Raw genomic sequence first — 24,948 nt, forward strand, 5'->3', positions numbered from 1 at the left:
TGGGAAGGGTAGAGGGACAGCGCAGGAGGGGAAGGCCCTCTATGAGGTGGATTGATTCAGTGACTGGGATAACCAGGATGGGTGTGTCACAGGCAATGCGACTGGCACAGGATAGAGCAGGGTTTAGGGCTGTTGTACATAGGGTCGCTATGAGTCGCAAACAACTTGACGGCACATAACAACAACAAAAATTGATGGACAATTTTCCGGTATATATGATTATTCATTAGCAATTTTTTTTTCCTCTCAGGGTGTTTTTATATGTGTCATTCTATTGGGTTCTTGACTGCATGGTCTCTGCTAAGAAATCAGAGTTTAATTGCAGAGTTTCTTTGCAGGTTACTTGTTTCCCCAAGTTGCTTTCTGGATTCTTCTTTGTCTTTTGTTTTGGAAAGTTTAATTTTTAAGATATGTCATGATGATTTTCTTTTGGGTTCTATCTTACTGGGGGTTTGTTTTCTTTCAACAAACATCCAACAGTTTTCTCAGTGTTTTTGTTCTTGGTATACTTGTTTGTTTTCTTTGACTTTTCACATATAAGTTGTTTTTCTGGATAATATGTCACAAAATTATTAGTTTTAATTTTTTCATTCTTTTTCTGCTAGTTTCTATAACATAATGCTAAAATATTCACTTTCAATTTTGTTCATTCTGTCCTCCATTGATTCAAATCTACCTCTTTTCCAGTACATTGTCTATTTATTAACCTTTTGGGTTTCTATTTGCTGGATTTTTTTTGTATGGTTTCTAATTTTCCACTTAGTTTACCATTTTCCCCCTTGTGTTATTTTTCTAAATTCTTCTAGTTTTGTCTGTGTTTTATTTTGTCTATGGTTATCTCTTTCTTAAATTGTTTAAAAAGTCCAAGTATACAGATCCTGAGTTCCTTCTCTGGAAGTTCCATTAACATTTCTTCCTCCAGGTTTTCTAGTCCTTTTGTGTTCATTGAAATAATTTGAAGTGACTTTTTTTAATATGGCGTGTGTTACCCCTAAGATATTGTGGTGGTGTTTTTAGCTGTTGTTTATATATTTTATATCAGCAGAAAAGCTGAGGGCAGGTTTTCAAGTGTTCACTACTGTCTGTCTAGAGATATAGTGGTACTGGAGCAAGAGGTGGTATTTCCCCAGTGGTGGAGTACCAGACTTCTGTATGCTGGAGAAAGCGCAGAAGAGAGTAAGAGGAAAAGTAAAAAGTAAGAGAAATGAATAGGGAATACTGGTCTGATTGCCAGTAACTAGTGTGGCTGTTGCTACAGTCCTGTTGCTCAGTTCCTGCTCCAATCAGATAACTGCTTTAAAAGTTCAAAACAACCAGTCTGTGCTAGTTGGAAGATCATCATTACAATTGTGTTTGCAGTTTTCAGTCTTTTCTTACTGGTGTTTAATTTGCTTCTCCCCACTCCCCACCCCCATTGAAGCTCTGGGTTCCAGGATTGTCATTCAAACCAATTTCCATTTCCCTTAGTTTCTTAAGTTATTGTAGAAGGTCTGAGTAATGCATCTGCCTAGTCTCTCTTGAGATTCCTCCCCTCCACTGATCTTTTCCAGTCCACACTTGGCTGCAGCTTGTGGAAGGAATCCTTCCAGTGCCATCCAGGCCACCTTTCTTTACACAGTCATGGGATGCTAAATGCAGACCATTTCCAGAACAAAATTTGGCCCCAAACTTATCTCCCAGAAGACTATTGTGTGCTCCCAGCTGAGTTTGTGCATGCCTTGCTCCATCCTTGACTTAACCCTTCTTAGTTCCTGTGCATCTGAAGGGAAAGAGCCCTGGGCTGAGGAAGAAGGGGCCACAGGGCCAGCTGCTGGCTGTGTGCTCCAGCACTCTCCAATTATTTGATATCATTTTTAACTCAGAGCTGAATTAAAGCCGTGCAGGGTTGCCATAGAAACTGTGTTCTTGGTGCCTCGGGTTTAACTCACTGCAGACAATTGCTCTTACGCTCTGGGGTGCATAGATATGACAAGGAAAAGATGCAGTACTGGAGACCTCTGACTTCAATGATTTTATCTTATTTCGTCTTTTGTTGTCTTTCCCTCTCCCTAGTCTGCTGCTTAGAATATCTGAGCCTGGGGCCACCTGGGACCTATGGCTCAGAGAAGAATTGGTGGCTTATCTATTGTCCTGGCAATGTCATCCCTGGTGGTACCAGGATGAGCACCAGGGCAGAGGAAGTATGGTGTCTGTGATGGGCAAACTGCATGTGTCATTACTATGCTTCAGGAAAAGAAGGAAGAAGAATGTACTCGGGTCAGTTCTACTGATGAGCTTGCTTTCTACCACTCAGAGGTGTGTGTAAAGCCAGGGGTTCATAGGAAAGATCAGATAATTGAGTAAGGTCAATATTAATCCCTAAACAAATTATTTCTATCTTAAGCAATAGCTTGTACAAAGTTTCTAGAAATCTAGTTTATTGATCAGGATTCATTTTCATTTCTCCATGGCCTTAGTTATTTTCTGCTGTTGGGGACCTTTCCAGAGTACTCAGAAGCAACAATGTCAATCTAGAGATTAAGGTGCATCTGATCCAGTCGTGGTCTTTGCAATTACTTGCTATGTATGCATCAGAGAGCTGGATAATGACTCAGGATGACAGAAGAAGAATTGATGCCTTTGAGTTTCAGTACTGGAGAAGCACGTAACAACAACATGACCTTAGTTAGGAATCTGGCCAACCCTAATCATGGTGCTGCCATTATATATTGTTGTTGTTATGTGCTGTCAAGACACCTGCGACTCATAGTAACCCTACGTACAACAGTTCTAAATCCTGTTCTATCCTGTGCCAATCTTATTGTCTCTGACACACCTACTCTCTGTACCCTAGTCACTGAATCAATTCATTTCATTAAGGGTCTTCCTCTCTTGCACTGTCCCTCATCCTCCCAAGCACAAAGTCCCTCTCCAAGGATTAGTCTCTCCTTGCAATATGTCCAGAGTAGTTCAGACAAAGCTCAGAATCCTTGCCTCCAAGGAACAGCCTGGTTTCATCCTCTCTGGCACAAACCTGTTTTGTTCTCTTAGCAGTCCACAGTATATTCAATACTCTTCTCCAGCACCACAACTCAAAGGCATCAATTCTCTTTCTATCATCCCTATACATTGTCCAGCTCTCTGATGCATAACAAGCAATTGCAAAGACTATGGCCTGGATCAGGCACACCTTAGTCTCCATACTGACATCATTGCTTTTCAGTACTTTGGAGAAGTCTCTGACAGCAGATCTTCCCAATGTAATATGTCTTTTAATTTCCTGGCTGCTGATACCAAGAGTGTTGATTGTGGAGCCAAGCAAACTAAAGCTGTTAATAATCTGAATCTCTTCATCATCTATCATGATGCTGCCAATCAGCCCAGTGGTGGGAATCTTTGGGTTTTTGTTGTTGGTTTGTTTTTGGTTTTGTTTTTTTCGACTGTCTACAGAATATTTATTTTTCTTTTTTAATCTCCAACTATGTGAATATGATTAAATAGGAAATCTTTTTTCCCCCTTGATGTTGAGCTTCAATCCATATTTAAGGCTGCAGTCCTTGACTTTCTGAAAGTCACTTCTGCAAGTGCTTCAAGTCCTCCTCAGTTTTTGCAAGCTGGGTTGTATCATCTGTATAACGCAGATCGTTGCCATTATATGTAGTATATGTGTTGTTGTTGATTGCCATCGAGTTGAGCATGACTCATAGCGACCCTTCGAACAAAAGGCCTGAAGCCTTTTTATAACTATCAACATTTATCATCATTCATAGAGTTTCTAGAAGCATGTTGTTTAGGAAGTGGATGCCACCGTATAGGCTGGACCTCTAGCCTGTGGGCCTCAGGCATGTCCTCCAATGCACACAGAGATCTTTGTGCTCAGGCCTGCTAGCTGAAACAGCCTGAAGTCTCTCCACCCTGGAGTTCTGTCCTATTCACGGACCACACTTCAAACCTCGGTATGTGCTCTTTGTTCACATTGAGTATGAATGACCCAAAACCTAAAAGTCATACCCAGTGCTATCAAGTCAATTCTGACAGCAACTTTATAGGACAGAGGATAATGAGCCCTAGGGTTTCCAATGCTGTACATCTTTGTGGAAACATATTGCCACATTTTTCTCCGTCAGAGTAGCTAGTGGTTTTGAACTGCTAACTTTTTGATTTGAAGTCTAGAACTTTAACCACTGCATTGCTAGTGTTCCTATGCATGCTTCCAGGAACTTGAATTCTAAATTATATGTGTGTGTGTGTGTGTGTGTGTGTGTGTGTATAAATTTTTGTTATGTGCTGTTGAGTCATAATAACCCTATGTACAACAGCTCTGAACTCTGCTCTATCCTGAGCCAGTCTCACTGTCTCTGACACACTTACCCCCATTACCCCAGTCACTGATCAATCCATCTCATCGAGTGTTTTCCTCTCTTGTGCTGTCCCTCCACCCTCCCAAGCATGACGTCCCTCATATAGTAATATATGCATACATAGATACATTACTTACACACATACATATGTAAAAACTCTGATGACCTAGCGGTAAGGAACTGCGCTGTCAATCCAAAGGGGGTTTAAGTTTGCCTTCTCCAGGGGAGAAGGAAGAGCAATCAACTCCTCTGAATCAACTCCTTTTACTGCCTCTGAAAACCTACCAGTGGGCCATCTGTGAGTCAGTCCTGATTTGACAACAAAGAAGGGTCACCTCTAGCTGAGGCTTACAGTTGCTTTGCTGGATTGTCATTGGAGGAGAGGAAGAGAGGTTCCTGGGTAGAGAAATCAGAACCACAGGAGAAAACTCTGTTTTGGATTCTGAAAAATGAATGTCCTGTGTAGCTCAGGCCCTGCCAGTCAGAGGCCAGTCCAACCCTGGAGGACTATCACCCTCCCACCTCGGACAGTGAGATTTGCTCTGCACTCAGAGTAGGGGTGGGCTAGCAGGTCCTAGAGACCTTTCTGTCTCACTCATCTCTCTCAGTCTCCACCTCGGCCCTCCTGTCCACACCGTTCTGATTCCCTGTTTGCTGCGTCCATGGAGGTGCAGCAGCTATAAACCCAGAGCATGGTCTGTCTGTCCCTCCAGTCAGTGTTGGAAGTGCAAGCTGGTCATGAGCTCACAGAGATCTTCCACATCAACAAACACCATCAACCTCATGAAGGCTAATCAAACCCAGTCAGCAGAGATGTCTACTGCTGTCAGGGAGCCCTCCCCCACACCCTTCACACAGCGGGAGCCCCTGACAAGCGCATGCCTCTGACCGACCACATGGGTCCATCTGGCCTCGCTGCCAGGGCGCATTCACGTCAAGGCATGGTGGTTGAGCACCCCGAGGGCGCATGGTGTTTACAGGGTCCCCAGCCTCATCTTCTTCACTCCACAGCCTCTCCTCTCCCCAGTGAACCTCCTGAGCCCCAGGCATCTGTACTGCCAGGCTGGCGCGTGGGTGGATTTAAAATAGCCCTCCCGGCTCTGCCATACCACAAACCTGGGCTGCATAGCTAAAGAACCTTATTTTAATCCAGGGCCAAGTCCCTCACTTCTCTCCAAGCTGCACCTCAAAGGGAGGCCCCAGGTGGGAGTTACCCATCTGCCTTCTGGAGTGCTGGATATCAGGGCAGTGTCTGCTGCACTGTGTCCAGCTGTCTGGGGGAGGTGAAGGGCCCGGAGGAATTCTCCCAGCACTGACATCCCCTTTTCACCCAATGACACCAGGAAATACATAGGAAAATACAGTCTTTATTGTTCTTCTGAAACAACAAACCAGAAATATAATTTTGCCTTTAAAAATCTGTCTCAGGTTGAAGATGCCTCCATTGACAATGCCCTCCCCACCCCGCAGTCCCTTTAGAAAATGCCCAGAACGCCTATCAGCTGAAAGAAGGAAGACTGTGCCCCCGCCAAAGGAGGCAGGGTACCCTGATAAGTAGCAAGTGCCTGAGGCTTCCTCTGTCCCAGAGGGGTGGAGAAAGCTCTTCTCCCAGGCACCCTCCCTCTCCCCCAGCCCACCTCACCCCCACATCCCTCCAGGAGAGTGAGTGGGAGGAAGGAGGGAGGGTGAAGAGGGAGCTGGGCCAGTCCTGATGCTTTCCTCAGCCCTTCAGTGTTCTGGATAACTTCTTCCTGCATCACCTCCAAGAGCCAGAAACCAGCCTCATCTGAGTCCTCCCACCCCTCTGTGAGTCTCAGAGACACTGGTCTCCAGCAGAGCATAGACCTGGGTACTCACCCCACATTCGACTCACTGGGAAGAGGGAGCCAACCTAGGAAGGGAGATCCACCCATCGCTGAGTGGATTCTGACTCAGGGTGACCTCCATGTGGGCAGCGTAGGTCTGCTCCACAGCCCTCAAAGCTGTCACCTTTCAGAAGCAGCTTGCCAGGTTTTCTTCTGAGGTGCCTTCAACCTCTCAGATAGCCCTCCAGCAAGTTAACCACTCACCAAAAAGAAAGAAATAGAAAAACAAAAACACCCCACCAACTCAGTTGCCACTGACTCAATTCCAATTCCTGGTGACCTGTTGACTAAAAGCCCTGTCTGGCTGACTTCTCGGCCCCCTGCCTCCCCTCTGTGCTTTGTGAATGGGTGGCAAGGGAAGTACAGGACCCCTGCCCACTCCCTGGCTTGGTCCCCTGTCCAGGTATAGTTCAAAGCTTTGGAAGACAGACTAAGCAGATAGAAGCTTTATCCTTAACACACTCATCCATGGTTTTGGTACCTGGGAAAAGAAATCCCATATTTTAAGCCTCCAATCAAAATGTAGCCATCTGCCTATTCCTAGAGTCTGTTTGGGATCTTTGGGCTGGCAGTGAGCCTCATCCAGGGCTCCCTACTCTCTGCCTATCAATGGGTTTTCTAAAAGGGTGCTACCAACCACAGACCGTGGTCTAAGCCCACAGTCCTCCTCCCCTTCTGCCCTAGGTCACTGGTCTAAAGATGCTGAAGATGGAGGGAGTAAAAGAGACAGAATAGTGAGTCTCAGGCTGCAGGCTATAGGACAGGGATTGGTAGGTGTCCCACGGGGCCTGGCAGTGGCTGTATACTTGGGCAGCACTGAAGAAACACCCAGTGGATGTGGTTGGGCTCACAGGAGGGAGGTTGCTGTCCACGTATGCCGCAGCTTCGAGGCCTCTGGGCCGGTGTCCCCGGAAAACCCAGCAGGCTAGGTGTGAGTGGGTTACCATGGTGACAGGCAGTCTCTCCAGCAGCACCACTCTGGCCCACTTTAGAGCATCTCAAAGGAATCCTTGTGTTATTGGTGTGGGTTTCCCTCCTGTTGACTCGAGAATGTTGCAGGAGCAAGTGGTTCTGTGATCTAAGAGCTAGAGATCCAAGGGGGAAATGCCCTTCCACTACTGCACATACGCATGGCCTCTGGACCCGAGTGTGCGTGTGCATGTGCGTGTGCGTGTGTGTGTGTGTATTTGTTCATCTACATAGTTGTGCTGGTGATGCTATGGGCTGGCATAAGAGTGACTTAGTGAATCCAGGAGCAGTGTAGTCTAGCAGAGAGAAGGTCAGAGTGGCACCAGCCAGTGGAGTACGTTATAATCACAGCATTGTTTCTAAGTGCTGGGTCCAGAGAACAAGGTTGGTGTGTTTGTACTTAGTATCAGCAATTGAAAGCTGGTCCTTTCATAAGGGGATTGAGCATATCTTCCTGATAGAAAAGAGTCATGGAAATCTCCTGGCCCCCTATCACTTTCTCTCCTACCCCTTAAATGTAGATGAGGTAGGGATGAGTGAGAGGTAGGGAGAGTTACCTAGCTGTGCCTATACCCAGGGCGGGGAGGGTGGCAGGGGAATGCTCGGTCCAGAGGCCTCCTCTTACACACATAGCATCCCTTCTCCAGAACCTGAAGCTTTGAGAGATGCCTCCAATGTTAAAAAAAAATGGCAGCCCACTGAGGAGAAGCAACAGGAGCCTTCAGCACAAGGGTAGCTTCCAGGGGGCCTTGGAGGAGCACTCGGTTCAAGGAGACAGCACACTGTGGCTTGTTTGCTAGCAGGCTGGGGAGAGAGTAGAATGAGCAGTGGCCAGAGTCAGGCTGAGGCCGGGACCGTGATGGAGGGAAGGGACAGCCCTTACTAGATCAATCCCGAGTGCACTCTCCCTGTCCTTCCTACCTGGGCCAGGTTTGGGTGGGATCTCATGCCACAGAGGAGATCTGCTTCTGGTCTTCATGCTCGCCCTCTGGGTCCCCCATCAAGGGCTGGCGCTTCTTGAGCTCCCGATGGTACTTGGCCATGAGGGAGGCATAGATGCAGCCATAGGCGGCAGCTACGACCATCATGATGCAGACGATGCCGCAGACAACCCCCGCAATGATCACTGTGCCAATGGCTCGCCGCACGCTCACTGGCCGGTACCTCTGCTTCTGGGGGCAGGCTGTGCTGGACTCCGGCTCTGGCTCAGCCCCTGGCTTGGGCTTAATAGGTTCTAGGCTGGCCTTGGTGCAGGGCGGCCCAGGAATATCCAGCCCAGAGCTATTCTGGTCCTCCAACTGGGAGCAGTAGTTGAACATCTCCATGGGGACGTTGCGCATGTCCTTGCCCTTCAGTTCCTTGGGTAGGGTGCAAGCAAGCTGGTCCAGGCGTCCTCCTATATCCACGGAAGGAAAAAAGGAAGGAGGGTCAGGCCTTTAGAACCAGAGTCCCTCTCCTCATTCCCAGGCCCCCAAAATGGAAAGCCCAGATGGCACAGTTTCTATCAGCAATATGATCAAGATCGGAATCACCATCTCTAGCAGATGAAAGGAGAAAGGAAACTCATATTTACTGAGTCACATACAGTGGTATGTAATTACACAGTTCACATTCTTTAACCCTTGCAAAAGCCATGTAAATGGAAATCATCATTATTCCTGTTCTAGGCAAGCACAGCCATTTCAGTCAAGGCTGCCCTCTCCAGATTCAGGCTGGCTCACAGGATGTGGTCAGGGCAAAGAGAGAGCCAGCAGTCCTTCCCCCTGTTCTGCCCCTTGTCCAGAATCTGGCTGTTCATTGCCTGTCTGTAAGCCCAGGGCACCCTCCTCCACATAAGATCTTGTCCTCCAGAATTATTCGTGTGTGTGTGTGTGTGTGTGTGTGTGTGTGTGTGTGTGTGTGTGTGTGTGTGAAAAGGCCAGAAACCAAAAGCTACTGCCATTCTCACTGATCTTCCATGCAAAGCCTTTGGTGACCTAAGAGAACCTCCTTGGAGTAAGGAGAAAAATAAGGGCTAGACAAGACTTTCTCCTCCATAAGGGTGACCCACTGGCTCTATCAGTGCCATGCCAAAACAACTCCAAGAGCAAAGGCAACTTGAGAGGAACCCTGGAGACATATGAGGAACAAAGGAGAAGCAGCTAGTGCCAAAGAGGAGGTGTGGACAGTGAAGGGTAGACAGCAATGGACAGATAGGTGAGTGCTCCCTAATACCCTTGTGGGACCGTAAAGGCAGGCATGACCACAGGGAGGTACAGATGCTGAGCAGGGAGAAATGGGAAAGAAGGGAAAAAAGACTACCTAGACATCCTGTAAGAAAGAAACGATAGAACTGGTTTGCCATCTTTCAGCTTCCCAGGAAATCTAGATCCAGGCAATGGACCACCTGCCAAATGGCCTCGGGCTCCAGCCTCTCCATCACTGACTTCCTCTCCCAGCCCAGCTGCCACAAACCTCACACAGTAGCCATCAGTCTTTCCCCAGGAAGCTGATGAAATATCCCAGGACTTTTATTTTATTTTATTTTTTTCAGAAGGAACACAAGGTTGAAAACATCTCTATTACTTTAAAGGTCTGAAAATACATGTTGCTGTGTAGTTAGTCACATGGGAGGAGATTGCCTATCATTCTCCCATGGAGAAACTGGTGGCCCCGAACTGTGTGCCTTTGAGAATGCAGATTTGAGAATGAGATTCTTGCCAGTAGGCCACCACATGTATTTGGACCCACATGACCATTCCATGCCCCTTTGTGCTGGGAATGCAGTTCCTGATGATTGCATGCAAGGGTGAGGATGTTTGCTAAGGAACTTGACCTCTGCTTCCTTAGAGCTGCTGGCTTCCTGGTGACCCATTAAATCTGCCATCCAGTAAACACACATCCAGGGGCACCTTGAGGAAGGCACAGTAATGGGTGCTGAGAAGAGTAGACCCCATTTTCCTGATCAGAAAACCTGAAATTAAATCCTGGCTATCTACCTTGTACAGTTTCTCTAACTTATTTAGTTATTTATGAGTACCAGTTGGCTTAGATATAAAATAATAAGGCCTATCTCAATTAGTTGCAATAAGGATTAAAACAAATAATTGCAGAAAAATAGATTTTAAACTGGAAACTATACAATGTTATTTCCCAACTCACAAAATGAGATAAAGTAATTTGGCAGACAACATTTCCATGGAACTTTATATTGATTATAAAGTTATTTCAAATAACTGACATTCAAGATTATCATGCAAATAATTGAGTGACTTGATATGACAGGAAAATAGTAAAACTGAAGAAAAATATTATCTTTTCATATCACCTTAATATTGAATCATTAACTCATGAACTATTTATTGGACATCTAGTTACTGTACAGGGCACCAAACTGCATTTTATATTAACAGTGATTACTACTGACGATGAGTATCTTTTATTGAGGACTTACTTTCTGCTGGGCACTTTCCAAGACATTTTGCATATATTACCTCAGTTAAGCCTCACTATACTCCTATGAGAGATGCTTTGTTCTTCTCCCGTTTTACTGGTGAGGTTGCTGTCATAGATAGAAGTTGGTCAACTTTCTTAAGATTACACAAACAATAGGAGACAAGGCCAAGATTCAAACTCAGAGCTGGCACTTTTAGATATGCTGACTTCTCTTTCTCTTCGCTCAGAGGCCTATCTGGTGGACGACTGTTCAGAAAAATTATACTGTCTTTAAGGTCTCTTCATTAAACCTACATAAGTGAGATCAGGTTACAGTGAATCAGTCTTCATAAGAAAGAGAAAAAAAAGGAGGCTGGAAGTGACAGAGAAGAAAGAGGAGGCAGACCAGCACCCAGACTCTCTGCCTTGCTAATAATAAGGTTACTAGCTCCTCATTTGGAGGTGAAGCACGTGACTCTCCTGGCCCTGCTGGTAGAGGAACAGGGCAGCCACCTTTTCTCCCGAGGGCTGGTTCTCCCAATCTCCTCCCCCATGTGGGGTGAGCTCTATTCACTCACCTCGGTAGGAGAACCACTCCATCCAGTGCTTGAACTCACGCAGGTTACAGTCACATTCCCAGAGGTTTTCCCCCACCTGCAACAGCTGCAGGCTCACCAGGGGTTCGAACGTCAGCCGGTCCAGGTTGTGCAAGAGGTTGGATCGAAGTGAGAGGGAGCGCAGGGCCGGGAGTCCATCAAAAAGGCCAGGGGGCAGCTGGGCCAGGCCGTTGATGGACAGGTCCAGGTGGCGGAGGAGTGGCGAGTGCTGCAGCAGGTCCCTGTCCAGGGTCCTGATGCTGTTATTGCGCAGCTGCAGCTCTGTCAGATTCGTCAGGTCCCTGAAAATGGAGCTGGGCAGCTGGTCCAGGAAGTTGTTGGACAAATCCAGCCGCTGCAGGCTGGACAGGTTGGCAAAAGCCCAGCTCGGCAGGACAGTCAGCTTGTTGTTCAAGAGCAACAGGGTTCGGGTGGCAGCAGGCAAGTCTGGGGGCACCGTGGTGAGTCCTAGGCCACTGCAGTCCACCTCCAGGATGCGGCTGTCACACTTACAGGAGAACGGGCAGGGAGGCAGGGCCTCCACAGCATACAGGGTGATCCAGCAGGTGATCCCTGTGGGAGGGGCACAGACAGGTGGAAAGAAAGCAACAGGCCCCGGGTTACCACCTCCCCATCCCACTTCCTTTTATTCTGGCTCATAGCATGATGGCTCTTGGCTTTACTTTCTTCTGACACAAGTCAAAATCAATGTACAGATATCTGTCGACCACGTAAAAAGGTCATCAGCAATTCCAAGCCACTCCTTTATTAATGGACACCACATGGTGTCAGCAGAACTCCTGACTTTGCAGCTCATCTGGCAAAGAAATCCTTTAGTGGAATGTGCTCCTGTAGATTCCCAGGCTTAAGCCCCAAGGAGAAGCTATGCAGGACCCACAGGGACACCTCTGCTTATGACACCCCACAGTAGATCTCTTCTGGGGCCTGGATCCTACTGACTCTATAGATAGTAACAGAAATAAGGAAATAAAGATGTCCGAAACAGGCTCCCACTCTTCTCCTCCAGGGTCAGTGCCAGGAAAAAGATCCTCTCTCTCTAAAAGACAATGGCCATGCTAATTCTATTCCCCTCCACCAGACGCTCCAACTCCCAGCTTCACTGCACTAAGCCAAGCTCTGCATGCAAAGGAGAGAGCATAAGACGCCACCAACACTCCCCCTAAAACCTCTCACCTGCCATAAAGTTTGCATGGACCCCAGATCCAAAATGAGGCCAGTAATTTGGTATGAGGATAAGGCATCCAAGCCCCCCTAGGGAGTCCCACTCAGGAGAGCAATGTGAGAATGACAAGGATAGGATACACAGTTTCATTTCAACACTGAAGAACAACCAGGTCCCGGGGCCACTGGAAATCACAGGGACCAGGTTAAGTATCATACTTTTTCTCATCTTAAAACCATCCAAGCCCTTAGCGTCCAATTCTGACAGCTCCAGAATAACATTTCTGCACAGTGGAGCCATTAACAGCATTTCCTAACTGGTTCCATCTTTTGCAAGACTCCTCTGGCTGGCAAATATGGGCTCTATTTGACGGAAAGACTGGAGACGTGACCCTCAGAGAATAACCACCACAGAGCAGCTCATTCCTCTGTTGAGAAGCTCTTTCTCAGAGGGGTCTCATGCCTCTCTTTAACAGTTCTCTTGAGCACCAGAGAAGCCTGCTTGCTGAGAGCAGGAAAAGGAATGAACTCGAGATTGCTCAGCCCCAGCAGGTCAGCCAACCAAGTTCAACTCCACTAAGCTTACAGGAGACATCAACTGGAGGGGTATTAGAGAGATTCAGACCCCAGATCACTGTCCAGCTGGTTCCACCCAGAAAGCCAGTGGCTAAGCTGACCTGGGTACCTGGAAGGTACTGTTCTGATACTTTTCTCTGGAAGGTGTCTTGTGTCCCAAAGGGCAGGGTTTGAAAGTACAAGGGGATTGATGACAGTTGAGAGACACACTGTAAGGCTGACACCTGAGACCCGTTTGTTCTTGATGGGAAATGAGCACAGTCATGGTAACAGAGGCAAATTGGAGATCCTCCCTGGCCATGTGGGGTCATCTGCAGCTACCTCTCACCCTCTAACCTCTCTGAGCCCACCTGACCAAGCCAGCTTATACCAGTTGAAAGATAACATTCTTCAGTGTTTCATTTCCTCAGAAAGAAATTCAACCTCTCCACCTTCCCTCTGAAAGGATCAACATAACTAGATGCTTCTGTCTCCCAGCCTCCTCTCCTCTCCACCCCCAGAATGAACTGGCATCAGGGGAAAGAGAAAGCATTTTCAAAATAGTTAGCTCCCAGTCTTCCTCCTCTGGAAATCCAGGTGACCAAAATGCTGATGACAGTAAAGCCTAATGTTATTGTGAGGTGTTGAATGATCCTAGAATGAGGTTGAAAGGGGATCCGAGGTGCTCAGGGATCAGCCAGCCATGCCCAGGTGGTGAATAATTCAGTTGGTCTATGTAGTGGGACAGCTGGATCAGAGACCTGGCTGAAGAGAGGGCAGAACTCAGGCTGAATGCAGTCCCTCCAGACTGTTTCTTACCTCATATTATGTAACCTTGAGCAAACAAGCGCACACTGACCTCTTCCTTTACCTCAGGTAAAGAGAATTCTCAGGAAGTGTCCATTCCCAACAACTCAGAAGTTTTGCTTTCATTAACATCTTTTCCTTTTTAAGAGACATTTAGGATCTCAGTTTCCCCAGGCACAGAATGGGGAGCTGGACTAGGTCCTGAATGTCCTTCCAGTACCATATTCCAAGGGTCCACTTCCATTTTCAAGTCAGGAAGATTGAGATAGATATAAAAAAGTCGAGAAGGAACTCCCAGCTGATGGCTGAGGCAAGACAAGGACACAGCTCCCCAAAGTTTCAGCATGAGCTGGAACCACTAGTGAGTTCAGGTACAGACAGCCTCTCTCTGCTCCCACCAAGCTGTTATATACATTGTGGACAAGCTTGTAGACTTCCTTCATCTTGTACTGTGTAAAGTGGGAACCAACGCATAGCTGACCCTCCAGCAGGTTTTCAGAGGCAGTAAATCACATGGGAGAAGATTTGCCATCTTTTACCAGCAGAGTAGCTGGTGGATTCGAACTATGCGCCTTTGGTTTGGTAGTGTAACTTCTTATCACTGAGCCACCAGAGTTTTAAAATTCAGAAAGCATCAGGAAGGAATTAGCAGGCTTACCAAACAGACAGAACCATCTCCCATTACTTTCTACTCCTGGTCTAACCACTAAAGCTCTCAAAAGTAACTCTCGCTTTGGTTGCTGTGGATCTCAATATTGTGGGGTGGACAGAGTGGTTTCTGAGAGCATGGCCTTGGGCATTCCAGAACTAACTACTTTAGCACGGTCCTTCAGCATCCACAACACACCACCCACCAGGTCCGAGTGTACTCACAGGAGATCTGCCTCCAGTGCAGGGCAAGCCTTGTCCTCTGCTCGGGGCCACTGCCCGTCGCCAGCATGGTGCTGAGTCCCACGGCTCTCACTGCCCTGCACCTCCAGGGAGAGAGGAGACCCTGGTACGCGTGGCCTGTCAATCCTGAGAGAAAGAAGCAGGCAGCGGAGGTCTGTTTGAGCGCAGAGTTTAGCGAGAGGGCCCAGGTGTCTTTTTACACTCCTGTAGTTCCCTCTCCTGTTCTACACTGTTTTGATTCAGCAAAAAAACCTTCTGCCTTTCTCAGGTGATTGGACAGGGAGTCAAGGGGCAAGGCACTCCAACAAGCCTGTGGCGCTGCCCTGGCTGCAGGTCCCAAACGTTGGCTCCTGAACAGCCTCTCTGGTGTCACAGGTGGGAAATGGGAGGGCAGCTCTCCTCCTTAGGTGGCACCAGCTAGCACCTGCGCCCTCACACGGTTCCAGCCCCCAGCTCCTCTTACCATGGGCCCTGAGGAAGCGGTGGCTGGGCCCTTCTCAGGGTCTGCAGGTCGGCTGCCAGGTGGCCCCCTGGCACCCCCTCCAGCGTAGCCTCAGAGGTGAGTCCTGGCGCTCTGTCTTCTACCAGCAGGTCTATAATAAGACTCATCAGCTTTGGGGGTTCATGCTGCAGCAGCTGCATACACCAGAGAGACAGACACACGGAGGAGCAGTTGAGAGCGAAGAGCAGGAGGGCGGGCCAGAGAGGAGGGGAAGGAAGGCTTCTTGTAGAATGAGGGGAGAAAGGGGGGAACTCAGCCTTCCTAAGCTCTCAGGAAGTGCCCTGCCGAAGCCCCATCAGTGATCATCTGTAAGTGGGAAACAGGCCCTTCTCTAGGCACCCCATGGAGAGCAATGAGCTGGGAACCAGAGCCTCCACTCCCTACCCAGCTCCCATCGCTGAGTGGAGGAATGCTGCTGCATCGAGTCTGCATCTGGCTTGATTGGGGTAGGAGATGAGATAGAGAGGACTGTGCTGACACCCCCAGATCTGCCCCCTCCCCCCAGCTTTCCAAAGAGCATAGGAGTATGCTGAACCCACACCTTCTCCCCTTACTGCTCCTGGCTGGCTCCCAGAGTTTGACCTTCCTTGGCTGCCAAATTTGTCCCCTGGTAATTCCTGGTTGCAGCCTCCCTACTCCCCACTCCCCCCTCCCGTGGGCCTGTTTAATTCTGGGAGCTGTAGGAGCCAATGGCAGAGTTAAGCTGACAGCTGAGGAGGTGGATGGAGCTGCCGGGAAGCTTGAGTGTTCAGCTCAGAAACAGCTTCCTGAGAAGCTGGTTTTCCCTCAGGCATTAGGGTCCTGTTGTAGCTCCTGTCACCTCTCTTCTCTCCCCTTTCTCTTCTCCCTCCCTCCCTCCCCCCCCCTCACCCACACCCACTTCAAGGTTACAGATGTTAGAGATATTAATGGAGCGGTCTCTGGCTGGCTCAGATTAGCATGTAACCCCTACAGGCTGCTAGGTCTGTGATCAGCTTTGCTCCCAGTGAAGGTATCCTGTTTGCAGTGAGGCAGCTCTGGGTCTGCTCTCTGGACCCAGTCTCTCTCGTCCCTTTGTCTCTACATACCTGGCCAGCTTCAGGAGCCTGTTTGTGAAGAGGCTAGCGGAGCTGGTACAGGGATCACAAAAATCACAGCTCCCTCTAGACCGGCACAGACATGGAGGTGGGAGCATCCAACGGCCTCTCCTCCTGCACCACCTATGGCGGTACACCATGCAGGAGAGCTGAGAGCAGCAGAGCCTATTGATCCAGCAGCTCTCCCAGGGCCACGCAGACTAATTCACAGAGCAAAGAGGGAACCAGGCTGAATTCCTGTCCAGGGATCCACTGACTGCTTAAACTCTGCCTCTCAGCCTTCTTACTCTGCAAGTGATGACCACAACACTTACTTGGCAGAACTGCTGTGAGGAGCAATTTAATTAAAGGAAGAAAATGGGCATTTACTATACTTAATGCACATTCTCTTGAGAGGTCGTATAGGTGAAGGTGCCTGGCCTGGACTCTAGCACACAGACAATGTGAACAAGCAGCAGCAAGTTTCCTCCGAGGGGAGGGGCCCTGGGCAGTCTCCAGGAGGGCTATGAAGCCCCCCTTATCCCAGCCCCATCAAACTCACATACAGGTTTCTTTCTCCCGATGCCCTGACATCTGAGCCTGGGCCAGGCTGTGGACTATGTGAGAAGATATTCTATTACTTCCTCACTGTAGAGGGTATATTTCTACCCCCTCACACATGTCTTAACAGGTGGCCATCAGGGACAGCAGTCCTACCCTCTTCCTAGCCTCTGATCCTGACCTTAGAGTAATCTCCCTTACCACAGAGAGAACCCTCATACCAAGGGCTCACAGCACCTGTGCGACGCTATGTAGGTGAAGACCGCCCAAGATTGCCACCCAGCAATGGCCCCGGTAAGAAGAAACTATGTGCGCAGAGCAGGGTGCACGTGCTGGGAGCTCCGTACATGGCACGTGATGCAAACACACTCCCACAGAGAGCTGTGCAGTTAAGCAAGTGCTGACACACACGCACACATGTGTGTGAACACATATGTGCGCACACACAGTCATATGGTCATTTATATGCAGGTGCACACATGTGCAAACACACACACACACATGCCCACCTTCCAGCACTCATACTCAGATGGCAAAGCTCAGGTGGCACAGCCAGTGCCTTCTCATTCCCTAATGGCCCCAGGACACAGATGTACAGAGATGCTCCCAGCCTAGGAGGAAGGGCTAGAGTAAAGCCCTCCCGGGCAGTCTCTAAACCCAGAGCTTTCCTGAGCTCAGAACCACAGGAAAGCTGCAGACACAGCCGGGCTTCTGCTCCCACACTCCGCTCGGGTGCCTCCAGGGAGACAGCTGGTGGAGAACCCCTCCCACCCAAGCGCAGGTCCTTTTTCCACCTGAGGCTCCTGTCTTCCGCTGAAAAGGCGTCCTCTTTCCCACCTCACCCCACTCATCTCTGTTCCTTAGTGTCAGCCCCAGTAAAGGGCCAAGAGTTGCGCAGCAAGCAGCTAATCAGTGAAGTAGATGGCTAGAAGGCAGGTCCTAACCCTAACCCATGCCCAGTCTCTTAACAAGATGTTCCCTGCGCATGTCCCCACAATGCACAGGTCTGGGCTTCAGAAGTGGCACCACCCTACTGTTCCTAATATCCCCTAGAGACAGAATGGGAGATACCTTGAACTCTGTGGGGAGCTTCTGGGGCTTCCTGCAGGGTGTCAGAGCCTGTCTCATGGCAGGAAGGAAGGGAGGGAGGGCAAGCCCAGCAGAGACAGGAATCTTAGAGGAGGTGGTACCACAGAAGTGACCATCAGGGAGATGTGGGGCCAGACCCAGAACTTCGAAGTCCACAGTCCTCCACCCACCTATAGTCCATAACACCTCACCAAAGGACCCTTCTAGCCCCAGTAGAATCCAGCCTCATTAGGAAAGGGGGTGACCTACATTGGGAAGCTTGAAGAGCAGCTGCTGCAGCAGGCGCTGGCTGGCTGCTGAAATAAATTAACACAGTCTGGGAGGGAACTCCCTGCTCAGGTGGAAACTGAGGGGCACACTCAGGGTAGGGGTCCTGCTGGGAAAATCTCCCGTCTCAACAATGCTGGGCCTGCTCCTCAGTCCCGTCTGTTTTTCATTTATCTGGTTTTTCCCAAGTTCCAGTGACCAGAGGGAAGGGGCCAGCACCCAGAGTCTCCTTCCCTAGACTGCAGAGAGAACCAGGACTGGACAACAGAGCATGGGGGAGGAACTCAAAGCCAGAAACACAGGACTGTGAGCTCTGACTCCTGGCTACTCAAAGGTCCACAGTCTAGGGGCATTGGCTTCAGCTGAGAGCTTGTTGGAAATGCAGAATCTTGGGCCCCACCCAGATCAACCTAATCAGAATCTGCATTTTAGCAGCGCTGCTCAGATAATTGAGTGATTTGTCTCCATCTTTGAGTTTGTGAAGCTCTGGGCTCTTCTCAAGTCCCAGCAGACACTGGTACCTCCCAGATAGGGACAAATGGATAGACTCCTGAGGCAGACACCAACAAGATGAGGGCCTGGACCTGAGCCAGGCTAGGGCCCACCGCACAGCCAACGAGCACCAAAGAGATATCAGGCCTCCCGGTGTGTTGGGGAGAAGCAACTACCATCATGACAAGCGTGTGTGTGTGTGTGTGTGTGTGTGTGTGTGTGTGTGTGTGTGTGTGTAAATTCTTAATCGCCATATCAAGTCTCTGAGGCTAGGGAGCTCTGGTAGCCTAGTGACGAAGCTGTGCTGCAGTCCCAAAGGCGTGCAGTTCAAGGCCACCAGCTGATCCATGGGAGAAGGATGAATAATCTCCTCCCATGTGATTAACTGCCTCTGAAAACCACCAGAGAGTTAGATATGACTCCACAGTACACAACAGCAAACAACATTAGTATTATAAAGCGAGCTCTGGTGGTGTAGTTCATCAGCACTTGTGCTGCTAATGCAACCTAGTGGTTCAAAACCACCAGCAGATCCAGGAGGAAAAGATGTGCAATCTCCTCCTGTGTGCTTTACAGCTTCTGAAACTCATTGAGAGTCAGCTATGAGTTGGTCCCAAATTGATGGCAATGAGTGGGGGAACAAGTGAGTGTGTTCTATTATAAACCCCATTTTTCAAATGGGAGAAACTGAGGCCTAGGATGTTAAGTCACTTGCCTGAGGTTAGGTAAGTGGATGAATGTAGCCAGAGCCCAGGCGGTCTGTTGTCAAGGATGCCTGTACAGGGTTCTTAGTTTGTTCTGCTGCGTGTGGAGGCCCTGGTACAGGAAGGCAGAGACAGAAACAAGGAAATGCAACCTTTCACTCAGGTAGCACTTTACTGTTTACCTGGCATTTCACATCCATCCTACCAACGGAGCCGAGCCGGAGCCGAGGGAACAGGTGTTCTTATCCTCTTAGCTTTCTAATGTGGAGTCTAAAGCTTAGTGACTGCTATGCTATCTTCCCTTCCAGTAACCACCCACCCCCCTTTCCAGTAACATCACAGATGTGGTGATGAAAAGTCCTGGAAGGCCAAGATCTTATCTGGGGGCAGAGGGAGATGAAAGGGGTTTTGTGCTGGGGTGAGAGGAGGTAGGCTGGGAGCTGCAGGGAAACATGGGGGAGAGGGGAAGGAAATGATGGCACAGGGAGCCAGCAAGAAGGAATAGAGGGTTCCATGTGCTCCCTCAGGGAGCTGAGTGGGCTGCAAAGGCCCCAGGGGCCTCAGGGAGGGAGCAGCATCTCTCCTGCCTGCCTCGGCCTGGGGACCGGCACACAGGTTCAGCCTGGGGACAGCATGTAGTCCCTGGGTGCTCTCATCTATGGCCGGGTGTTAGGGTTAGGACAGTGCAACCCTGGACTGCTCCATGCTCCAGCTCTGTCCACTTCTCCTGATGCCTAGCTTAATCCTTGAAGGAGACCCTCTCAAATTCCAGTTGGAACAAGTGGCTTAGCATCACACCCTCCCTCTGATGCTTGTTTGTCGTGTTGAGTCCCCAGCCCTGGAGGCCCTAACCCTCTCCTGAAGGATTAGCAAGAACTGTGGATCTCAGCAATGCCACAGTGCACAGATGAGGACCTGAGCCCTTGGAGAGAATGTCAAATGTTTAAGCCTCGCAAACAGTTAATGCTCACAGCACCTGAACCTGAGAGCTTCTGAGCTCTCCCTCCCCAGCACCTGCCCTAGGCTCTAGGCTCCATACATTCCCAGCATCTAAAAGTCAGACATTTGGGAGCAAAACAGTCTTCTAGGGCACCTGGAGAGAGAGATAGATGTGCATGTCGGCACACACACACACTCATGTGCACATGCGTGCATATAACATTGCTTTTGCAGAGGTGAAGGTCACTGAGAGGCAAAGCCAGGACAAGTCCTGCAAAGGGCGGCACCCTCCCCACCCCGGGAAGGAAGGAGGAGAGGGGGCCTGTGCCTTGTCAGGAAAGGGGCTGCAGGAAGCTTATGTCATCAAGACTCCCAGGGAGGCTGGGCTCTCCACCTGCTGCCAAAGCGGGGCTATCTAGCCCTTCTAGGAAACATTCTAGGTCTCTCCCCAGCCTGTCATGCCCACAGTACACACAGCACAGGCTGCAAGGAAGCAGGTTTTTAAATGTCTGTACATTTATACTATGGGAGGACAGGCAATCTCATCCCAATGTACTGCCCCTGAAAACCCACTGGAGGGTCAACTGTGGGTCGGTTCTGACTCAATGGTACACAACAACAATAACAGTTATCCGTATTTGGAATAGATACTTTCTTAGTTCATATTTAAATCTTTGCATGCCCCTTTCTCACTCTTAGGTGCCCTCATTTCCCTGACACATCATCCTAATTTCAAATGGACTCTCTGGGAAGTGGGAGGGAAAGGCCCTTGAGTCCATGTTTGTGGCATCACCTTCAGTCTCTTAGAATGAGCTAAGAGTGTCCATTGGGGCCTGCAGTGGCCCCCTTTCCGGCAAAGCTATGGAGGGCTGATGGGCAGGGGAGACCAGATCTGGGGTGGAAAGAGGGAGGACAGCTGTGAAGGGGAACTTGCTTCCTCCTTCCTTTTCCCATCCCCAGAGCACCCCAGACACCCCCAGTCATTATACACAAATGCCTTCTCATGCCACCTTCCGCCCTGCACACTCAGACCAACGCAGCCCTAACAGAGGTGGCCCTTTGACTCTCAAGTCTGAGAGATGAGAACAGGGTTTGTGCACCCTAGACACAGCTTTCAGTCAAACCCCAAAGAAGTCAGATAGGTTGCTTGAGAACCCTCCTCTCCTTCCTCCTGCCACCCCCATCACTGGTCTTCCTGGTCTCCCTTTTCTGGTGATGCCAGAGACTTCTGCCAGTGAGCAGTGGGGGTGGGAGGAGATGGACTCTTCCTGGCATCGTTGGGGTTCCCTACCAGCTGGACTTCCCCCACCCCATCACCATGTGCTCTGCTCCTCCCCTCCCCCTGTAGTTATCTAAACAGCAAGGGTGTCAATCTGAGTCACTCAAGACAATGCCCAGCAAGCCTGACAGCCAGGTGCCACCACCACCACCACCACCACCACCCTCAGAAGACAGCTCAGGGCAGAGGACCAAGTCCAAGGCCTTCTGGGAGGTGTGGAGATTTGCAAGGCTGACTCCTGATCTGACTGCCCACCACTCTGCACTGTCAGCACTGGACCTCAGAGGGGATGGGGAGCAACCAAGGGGACGGGGCCTCACAGGGTGGGATGGCTTGGCTGTGTCCCACTCCCTCAGCTGAGGCCACAGAGCCAGATTGAGGGGCCAGGGAAGTAACCGTGCAGAGCTTGTGGGCCTTCCCACAAGCCTACATTCTGCACCTTGGCCTCAAGCAGGTGGGCGCAGATTAGGGCCAGGGACGCAGGTTCCTCTCCTAGAGTAGTCCCAGCCACACCCCCACCAGGGAGCTTTCTCCCATGGCTACATGGACCAGTGTTCAACTGGGAGAAAGCTCCTCCACCCTTGTCCAAGGACAGCCACCTAAAGGCCAGCCACCCACCCCAGGGACAACCTGTAAAATGGCCCGACATCCACAGGCTGCTGCCAAGTCTCAGGTTGTCCTTCCTCCCTGTCACCCCTGCCCTTCTCTGTACCAGCCCTGTCACCAACACCCTGGCTGGCATCCCACCACTCCCTTCCCACAGCACCCAAGTCCCTCGCGGCTGTCTGTGCTGAGCCCTGCATGCAGATAGCACAAGGTTTTTGGCTGGCTCTCCCCATGCTGCAGGGACCCGTTTCTATGCCACCCAGGGCTGTCAGCTGGTACCAGCACTGCCCTTCCCCACCCCCTAGCCTAGGAAAACCCACCCACCCCCAGCAGAATGCACAGAACTTGTGTCCCAGCTCAGTGGGGTCCAAGTCCTCTGTGTCCTGTGCCTTCAGAACCCCGGCTCCAGGAAAGAGGCAACAGCAACCACCCAGCTACCTTCTTTCTGGGAAGAGACTCAGCAAAGATGGTCCCCGGCTCCCATGCCCAGGCCACTCCAAGCACCCACTAACCTGCTGTTCCTTCCCACCAGTCATCTACCACTCACCTTTCTTCACCCCTGCGGTGAGCCCCTGAAATCAGAGAGCTCTGCACATTCCAACGAACCCCTCCAGGGATTCCGGGAGAAATCCAGACACCACAGCCAGGCAGAGAGCAGTGAGCGCAGATGCCCGAGCGAGTCACCCCAATTCACCGGAGCTGGGGCGGGCACAGAGCTCACTGGGACGGAATGCCTGCCGCAGACGGCGGGCGGTTCAGCGGCTGCCAGGGGACGCGGGGCGCCAGGTCAATAACAAACTGAGAAGGGGAAAGGGAGGGACAGAGGGAGAGAGAGAGGAGAGAGAGAGGAGAGAGCGTGCGTGTGCTCGCGAGCAAAGAGACAGAGCCGTGGAGTGACAGCTGGGGGTACATCTGTGATGACAGCGACAGCCGCACACGCAGGCGAAGGCGCACACAGGCGCGCACACACCAAGCGGCTCGCGGCCAGGGCGGGCAGTGCTGCCCTGGAAATGCTCACATTTCAGTGGAAAAAGCGCCTATGGATTAACCACTTCCAACTCCAGGGAGGAGAAGAGCTGTTTTATGTGGAGCTCCGGTGCACTTGACTGGGATACTCCAGACACCTCCTGGGCGCCCCCTCCTTCTCCAGACCTCCCCCTCTGGCCCTTTTTCATCTCTTTCCCTTTGGGGACAGAAAGGCAAGACTTAGACAAAAAGCCAGCTGGGGGATTGTCCCCACTGAGGCTGCTGGGAGGCCAGGCTGTCTCCTGTTTCTGAGATTTGTAGGGAGCATCTCCATTGTCCTCCAGAAGGGGAGCCCAACTATTTCTTCCCTCAAAGGGTGATGGGCTGAGCCACACAAAGCTATGCAGCTTAGGGTCTAACCATCCAGGGTTCAGCACTGGGCCAATGACTATTTGTGGCAACAGAAGCTCTTGGGGGAGCCTGGGCCAAACTCAGCCAGGCCTCTAAGCAGGTGTGACTTCTCCAGGCTCCTTACTCTTATCGATGATGGGCGGACTGGCCAAGGAGAAAGATGGTTGTTATTAGTTGGAGAAAGTGATATTCCAAGAGAGAGATAGAGTCTCCTCTAACGTCCAAGGAAGCCAGGAGGTCCACCTTCTGGCTCTGAACACCTACCCTCCGTATCCCTCCTGAGCCTCTCTCAAAGCCCACTGCCACTAGTCTGCTGTGTAAAGACAATGTGCCTGGGGGTCTCAGTGCCTCTCTGACTTTCTCAGGAGAGTTACAGTCAGGATGGGAGTTTAGAAGCACCCATGACTCAGGACATCCCTTTCTGCCTGCTCTGCTGGTGACACCCATTCTTACCGCTCCTTTCTCCTGTGGCACTGCCACAGTCTTCTACCTGAGACAGACAGAATAGCTTTAACTCTTAGGAATCCACTTGGCCAACAACAATAGCAGGTGGTAAGGAGCTACACTGCCAATCCAAAGGCAGGCAGATTGAATCCATCAGTGGTTCCATGGGAGAAAGACGGGAAGTCAACTCTCATGAGCTTTACTGCCTCTGGAAACCCACTGGAGGGTCAGCAAAGAGTCGGTTCATAACAACTGACTCACTAGCACATAACACCACCAAACCTCTGATCCTTCCAAGTAGGTTCTCCCTTGCACAGGTGACACACAAATCCTAACCTTCAAGAAAACAAAGTCTCCCCCTTTCTTTAAACACCCTCCCACTTCCATGAAAATGCATGTTCTTTCAAGAACCTAAAATGTGTTCTTCATCCATGCAAAGTCTCCCTCTAACTACTCGGCTCCAAAGGACTTGACTGTCTCCACTGATCACCGGTGGTTCTTATCATAAAGAACGTTGTGTAGCGGCTTCAGTCTCCTTTCCAACATGGTGAGCTGTTCAACAAGAGACAGCCTGCCCTGCCTGATCTTATGCCCCCCATGCCCTAGTGCCTTCTTCTCTGAGTGAGGAGCAGTGAAGAGGGAAGAGCCAAGAACAGGCATGAGGAGAGCCGGAACCTAGACTTTTCTCTCACAGCTGCCTGCCTATTGGACATGCACCATCCTTAGGACTCAGCTCCTGCCCTGTGAAAGCAGGACCTGAAGGAGCATCCTGGGCCCCCTTCCTGCACTGGTATTCTGTGATTTAACTGGTCACTGCATTCCTATTGGGTTCCCAGCTGAGGACAGAGGGGTGATGCCTCCTTCACAACCCCCAGGTCTCAGTCTAGGTAAACTTTACAGCCTTTAGGCTGGGCTTTTCTTTTTTTTAAATTTAGGTTGTTTATTTTTCATTTCAATGAACATCTACAGAGATTTTGGGATTCCATTCATTCATTGTTGCACCCTTCTCCCCGC

General features: G+C 50.1%; 2 protein-coding genes across 2 annotated transcripts in view; one reads left to right on the forward strand and one right to left on the reverse strand.

Annotated features, from left to right (window-relative positions):
• CACNA2D4 (calcium channel, voltage-dependent, alpha 2/delta subunit 4) overlaps positions 1-24,948 on the forward strand; it is a 146,747-nt gene that overhangs the window by 81,758 nt on the left and 40,041 nt on the right. The window lies entirely within an intron of this gene.
• LRTM2 (leucine-rich repeats and transmembrane domains 2) lies at positions 8,079-14,713 on the reverse strand. The gene is made up of 3 exons (XM_006891313.1): positions 14,602-14,713; positions 11,167-11,757; positions 8,079-8,570 (listed from the first exon to the last, which is right to left on the reverse strand). Exons 1-3 carry the CDS (start codon positions 14,666-14,668, stop codon positions 8,119-8,121), a joined length of 1,110 nt encoding a protein of 369 aa, XP_006891375.1. The 5' UTR covers positions 14,669-14,713; the 3' UTR covers positions 8,079-8,118.

Source organism: Elephantulus edwardii, unplaced genomic scaffold (genome assembly GCF_000299155.1).
Source record: "Elephantulus edwardii isolate Elephantulus edwardi_28Jun2011 unplaced genomic scaffold, EleEdw1.0 scaffold00096, whole genome shotgun sequence".
NCBI lineage: Eukaryota > Metazoa > Chordata > Mammalia > Macroscelidea > Macroscelididae > Elephantulus > Elephantulus edwardii.

What these genes read in the sequence shown, in the direction of transcription:
- LRTM2 (XM_006891313.1), bottom strand. Translation starts at nt 14,668, where the DNA reads ATGCTGGCGACGGGCAGTGGCCCCGAGCAGAGGACAAGGCTTGCCCTG. An exon ending in GCACTGGAGGCAGATCTCCT is followed by an intron (nt 11,758 to 14,601) that starts GTGAGTACACTC and finishes CCCCTCCCACAG; the next exon opens with GGATCACCTGCTGGATCACC. An exon ending in GGAGTGGTTCTCCTACCGAG is followed by an intron (nt 8,571 to 11,166) that starts GTGAGTGAATAG and finishes CCGTGGATATAG; the next exon opens with GAGGACGCCTGGACCAGCTT.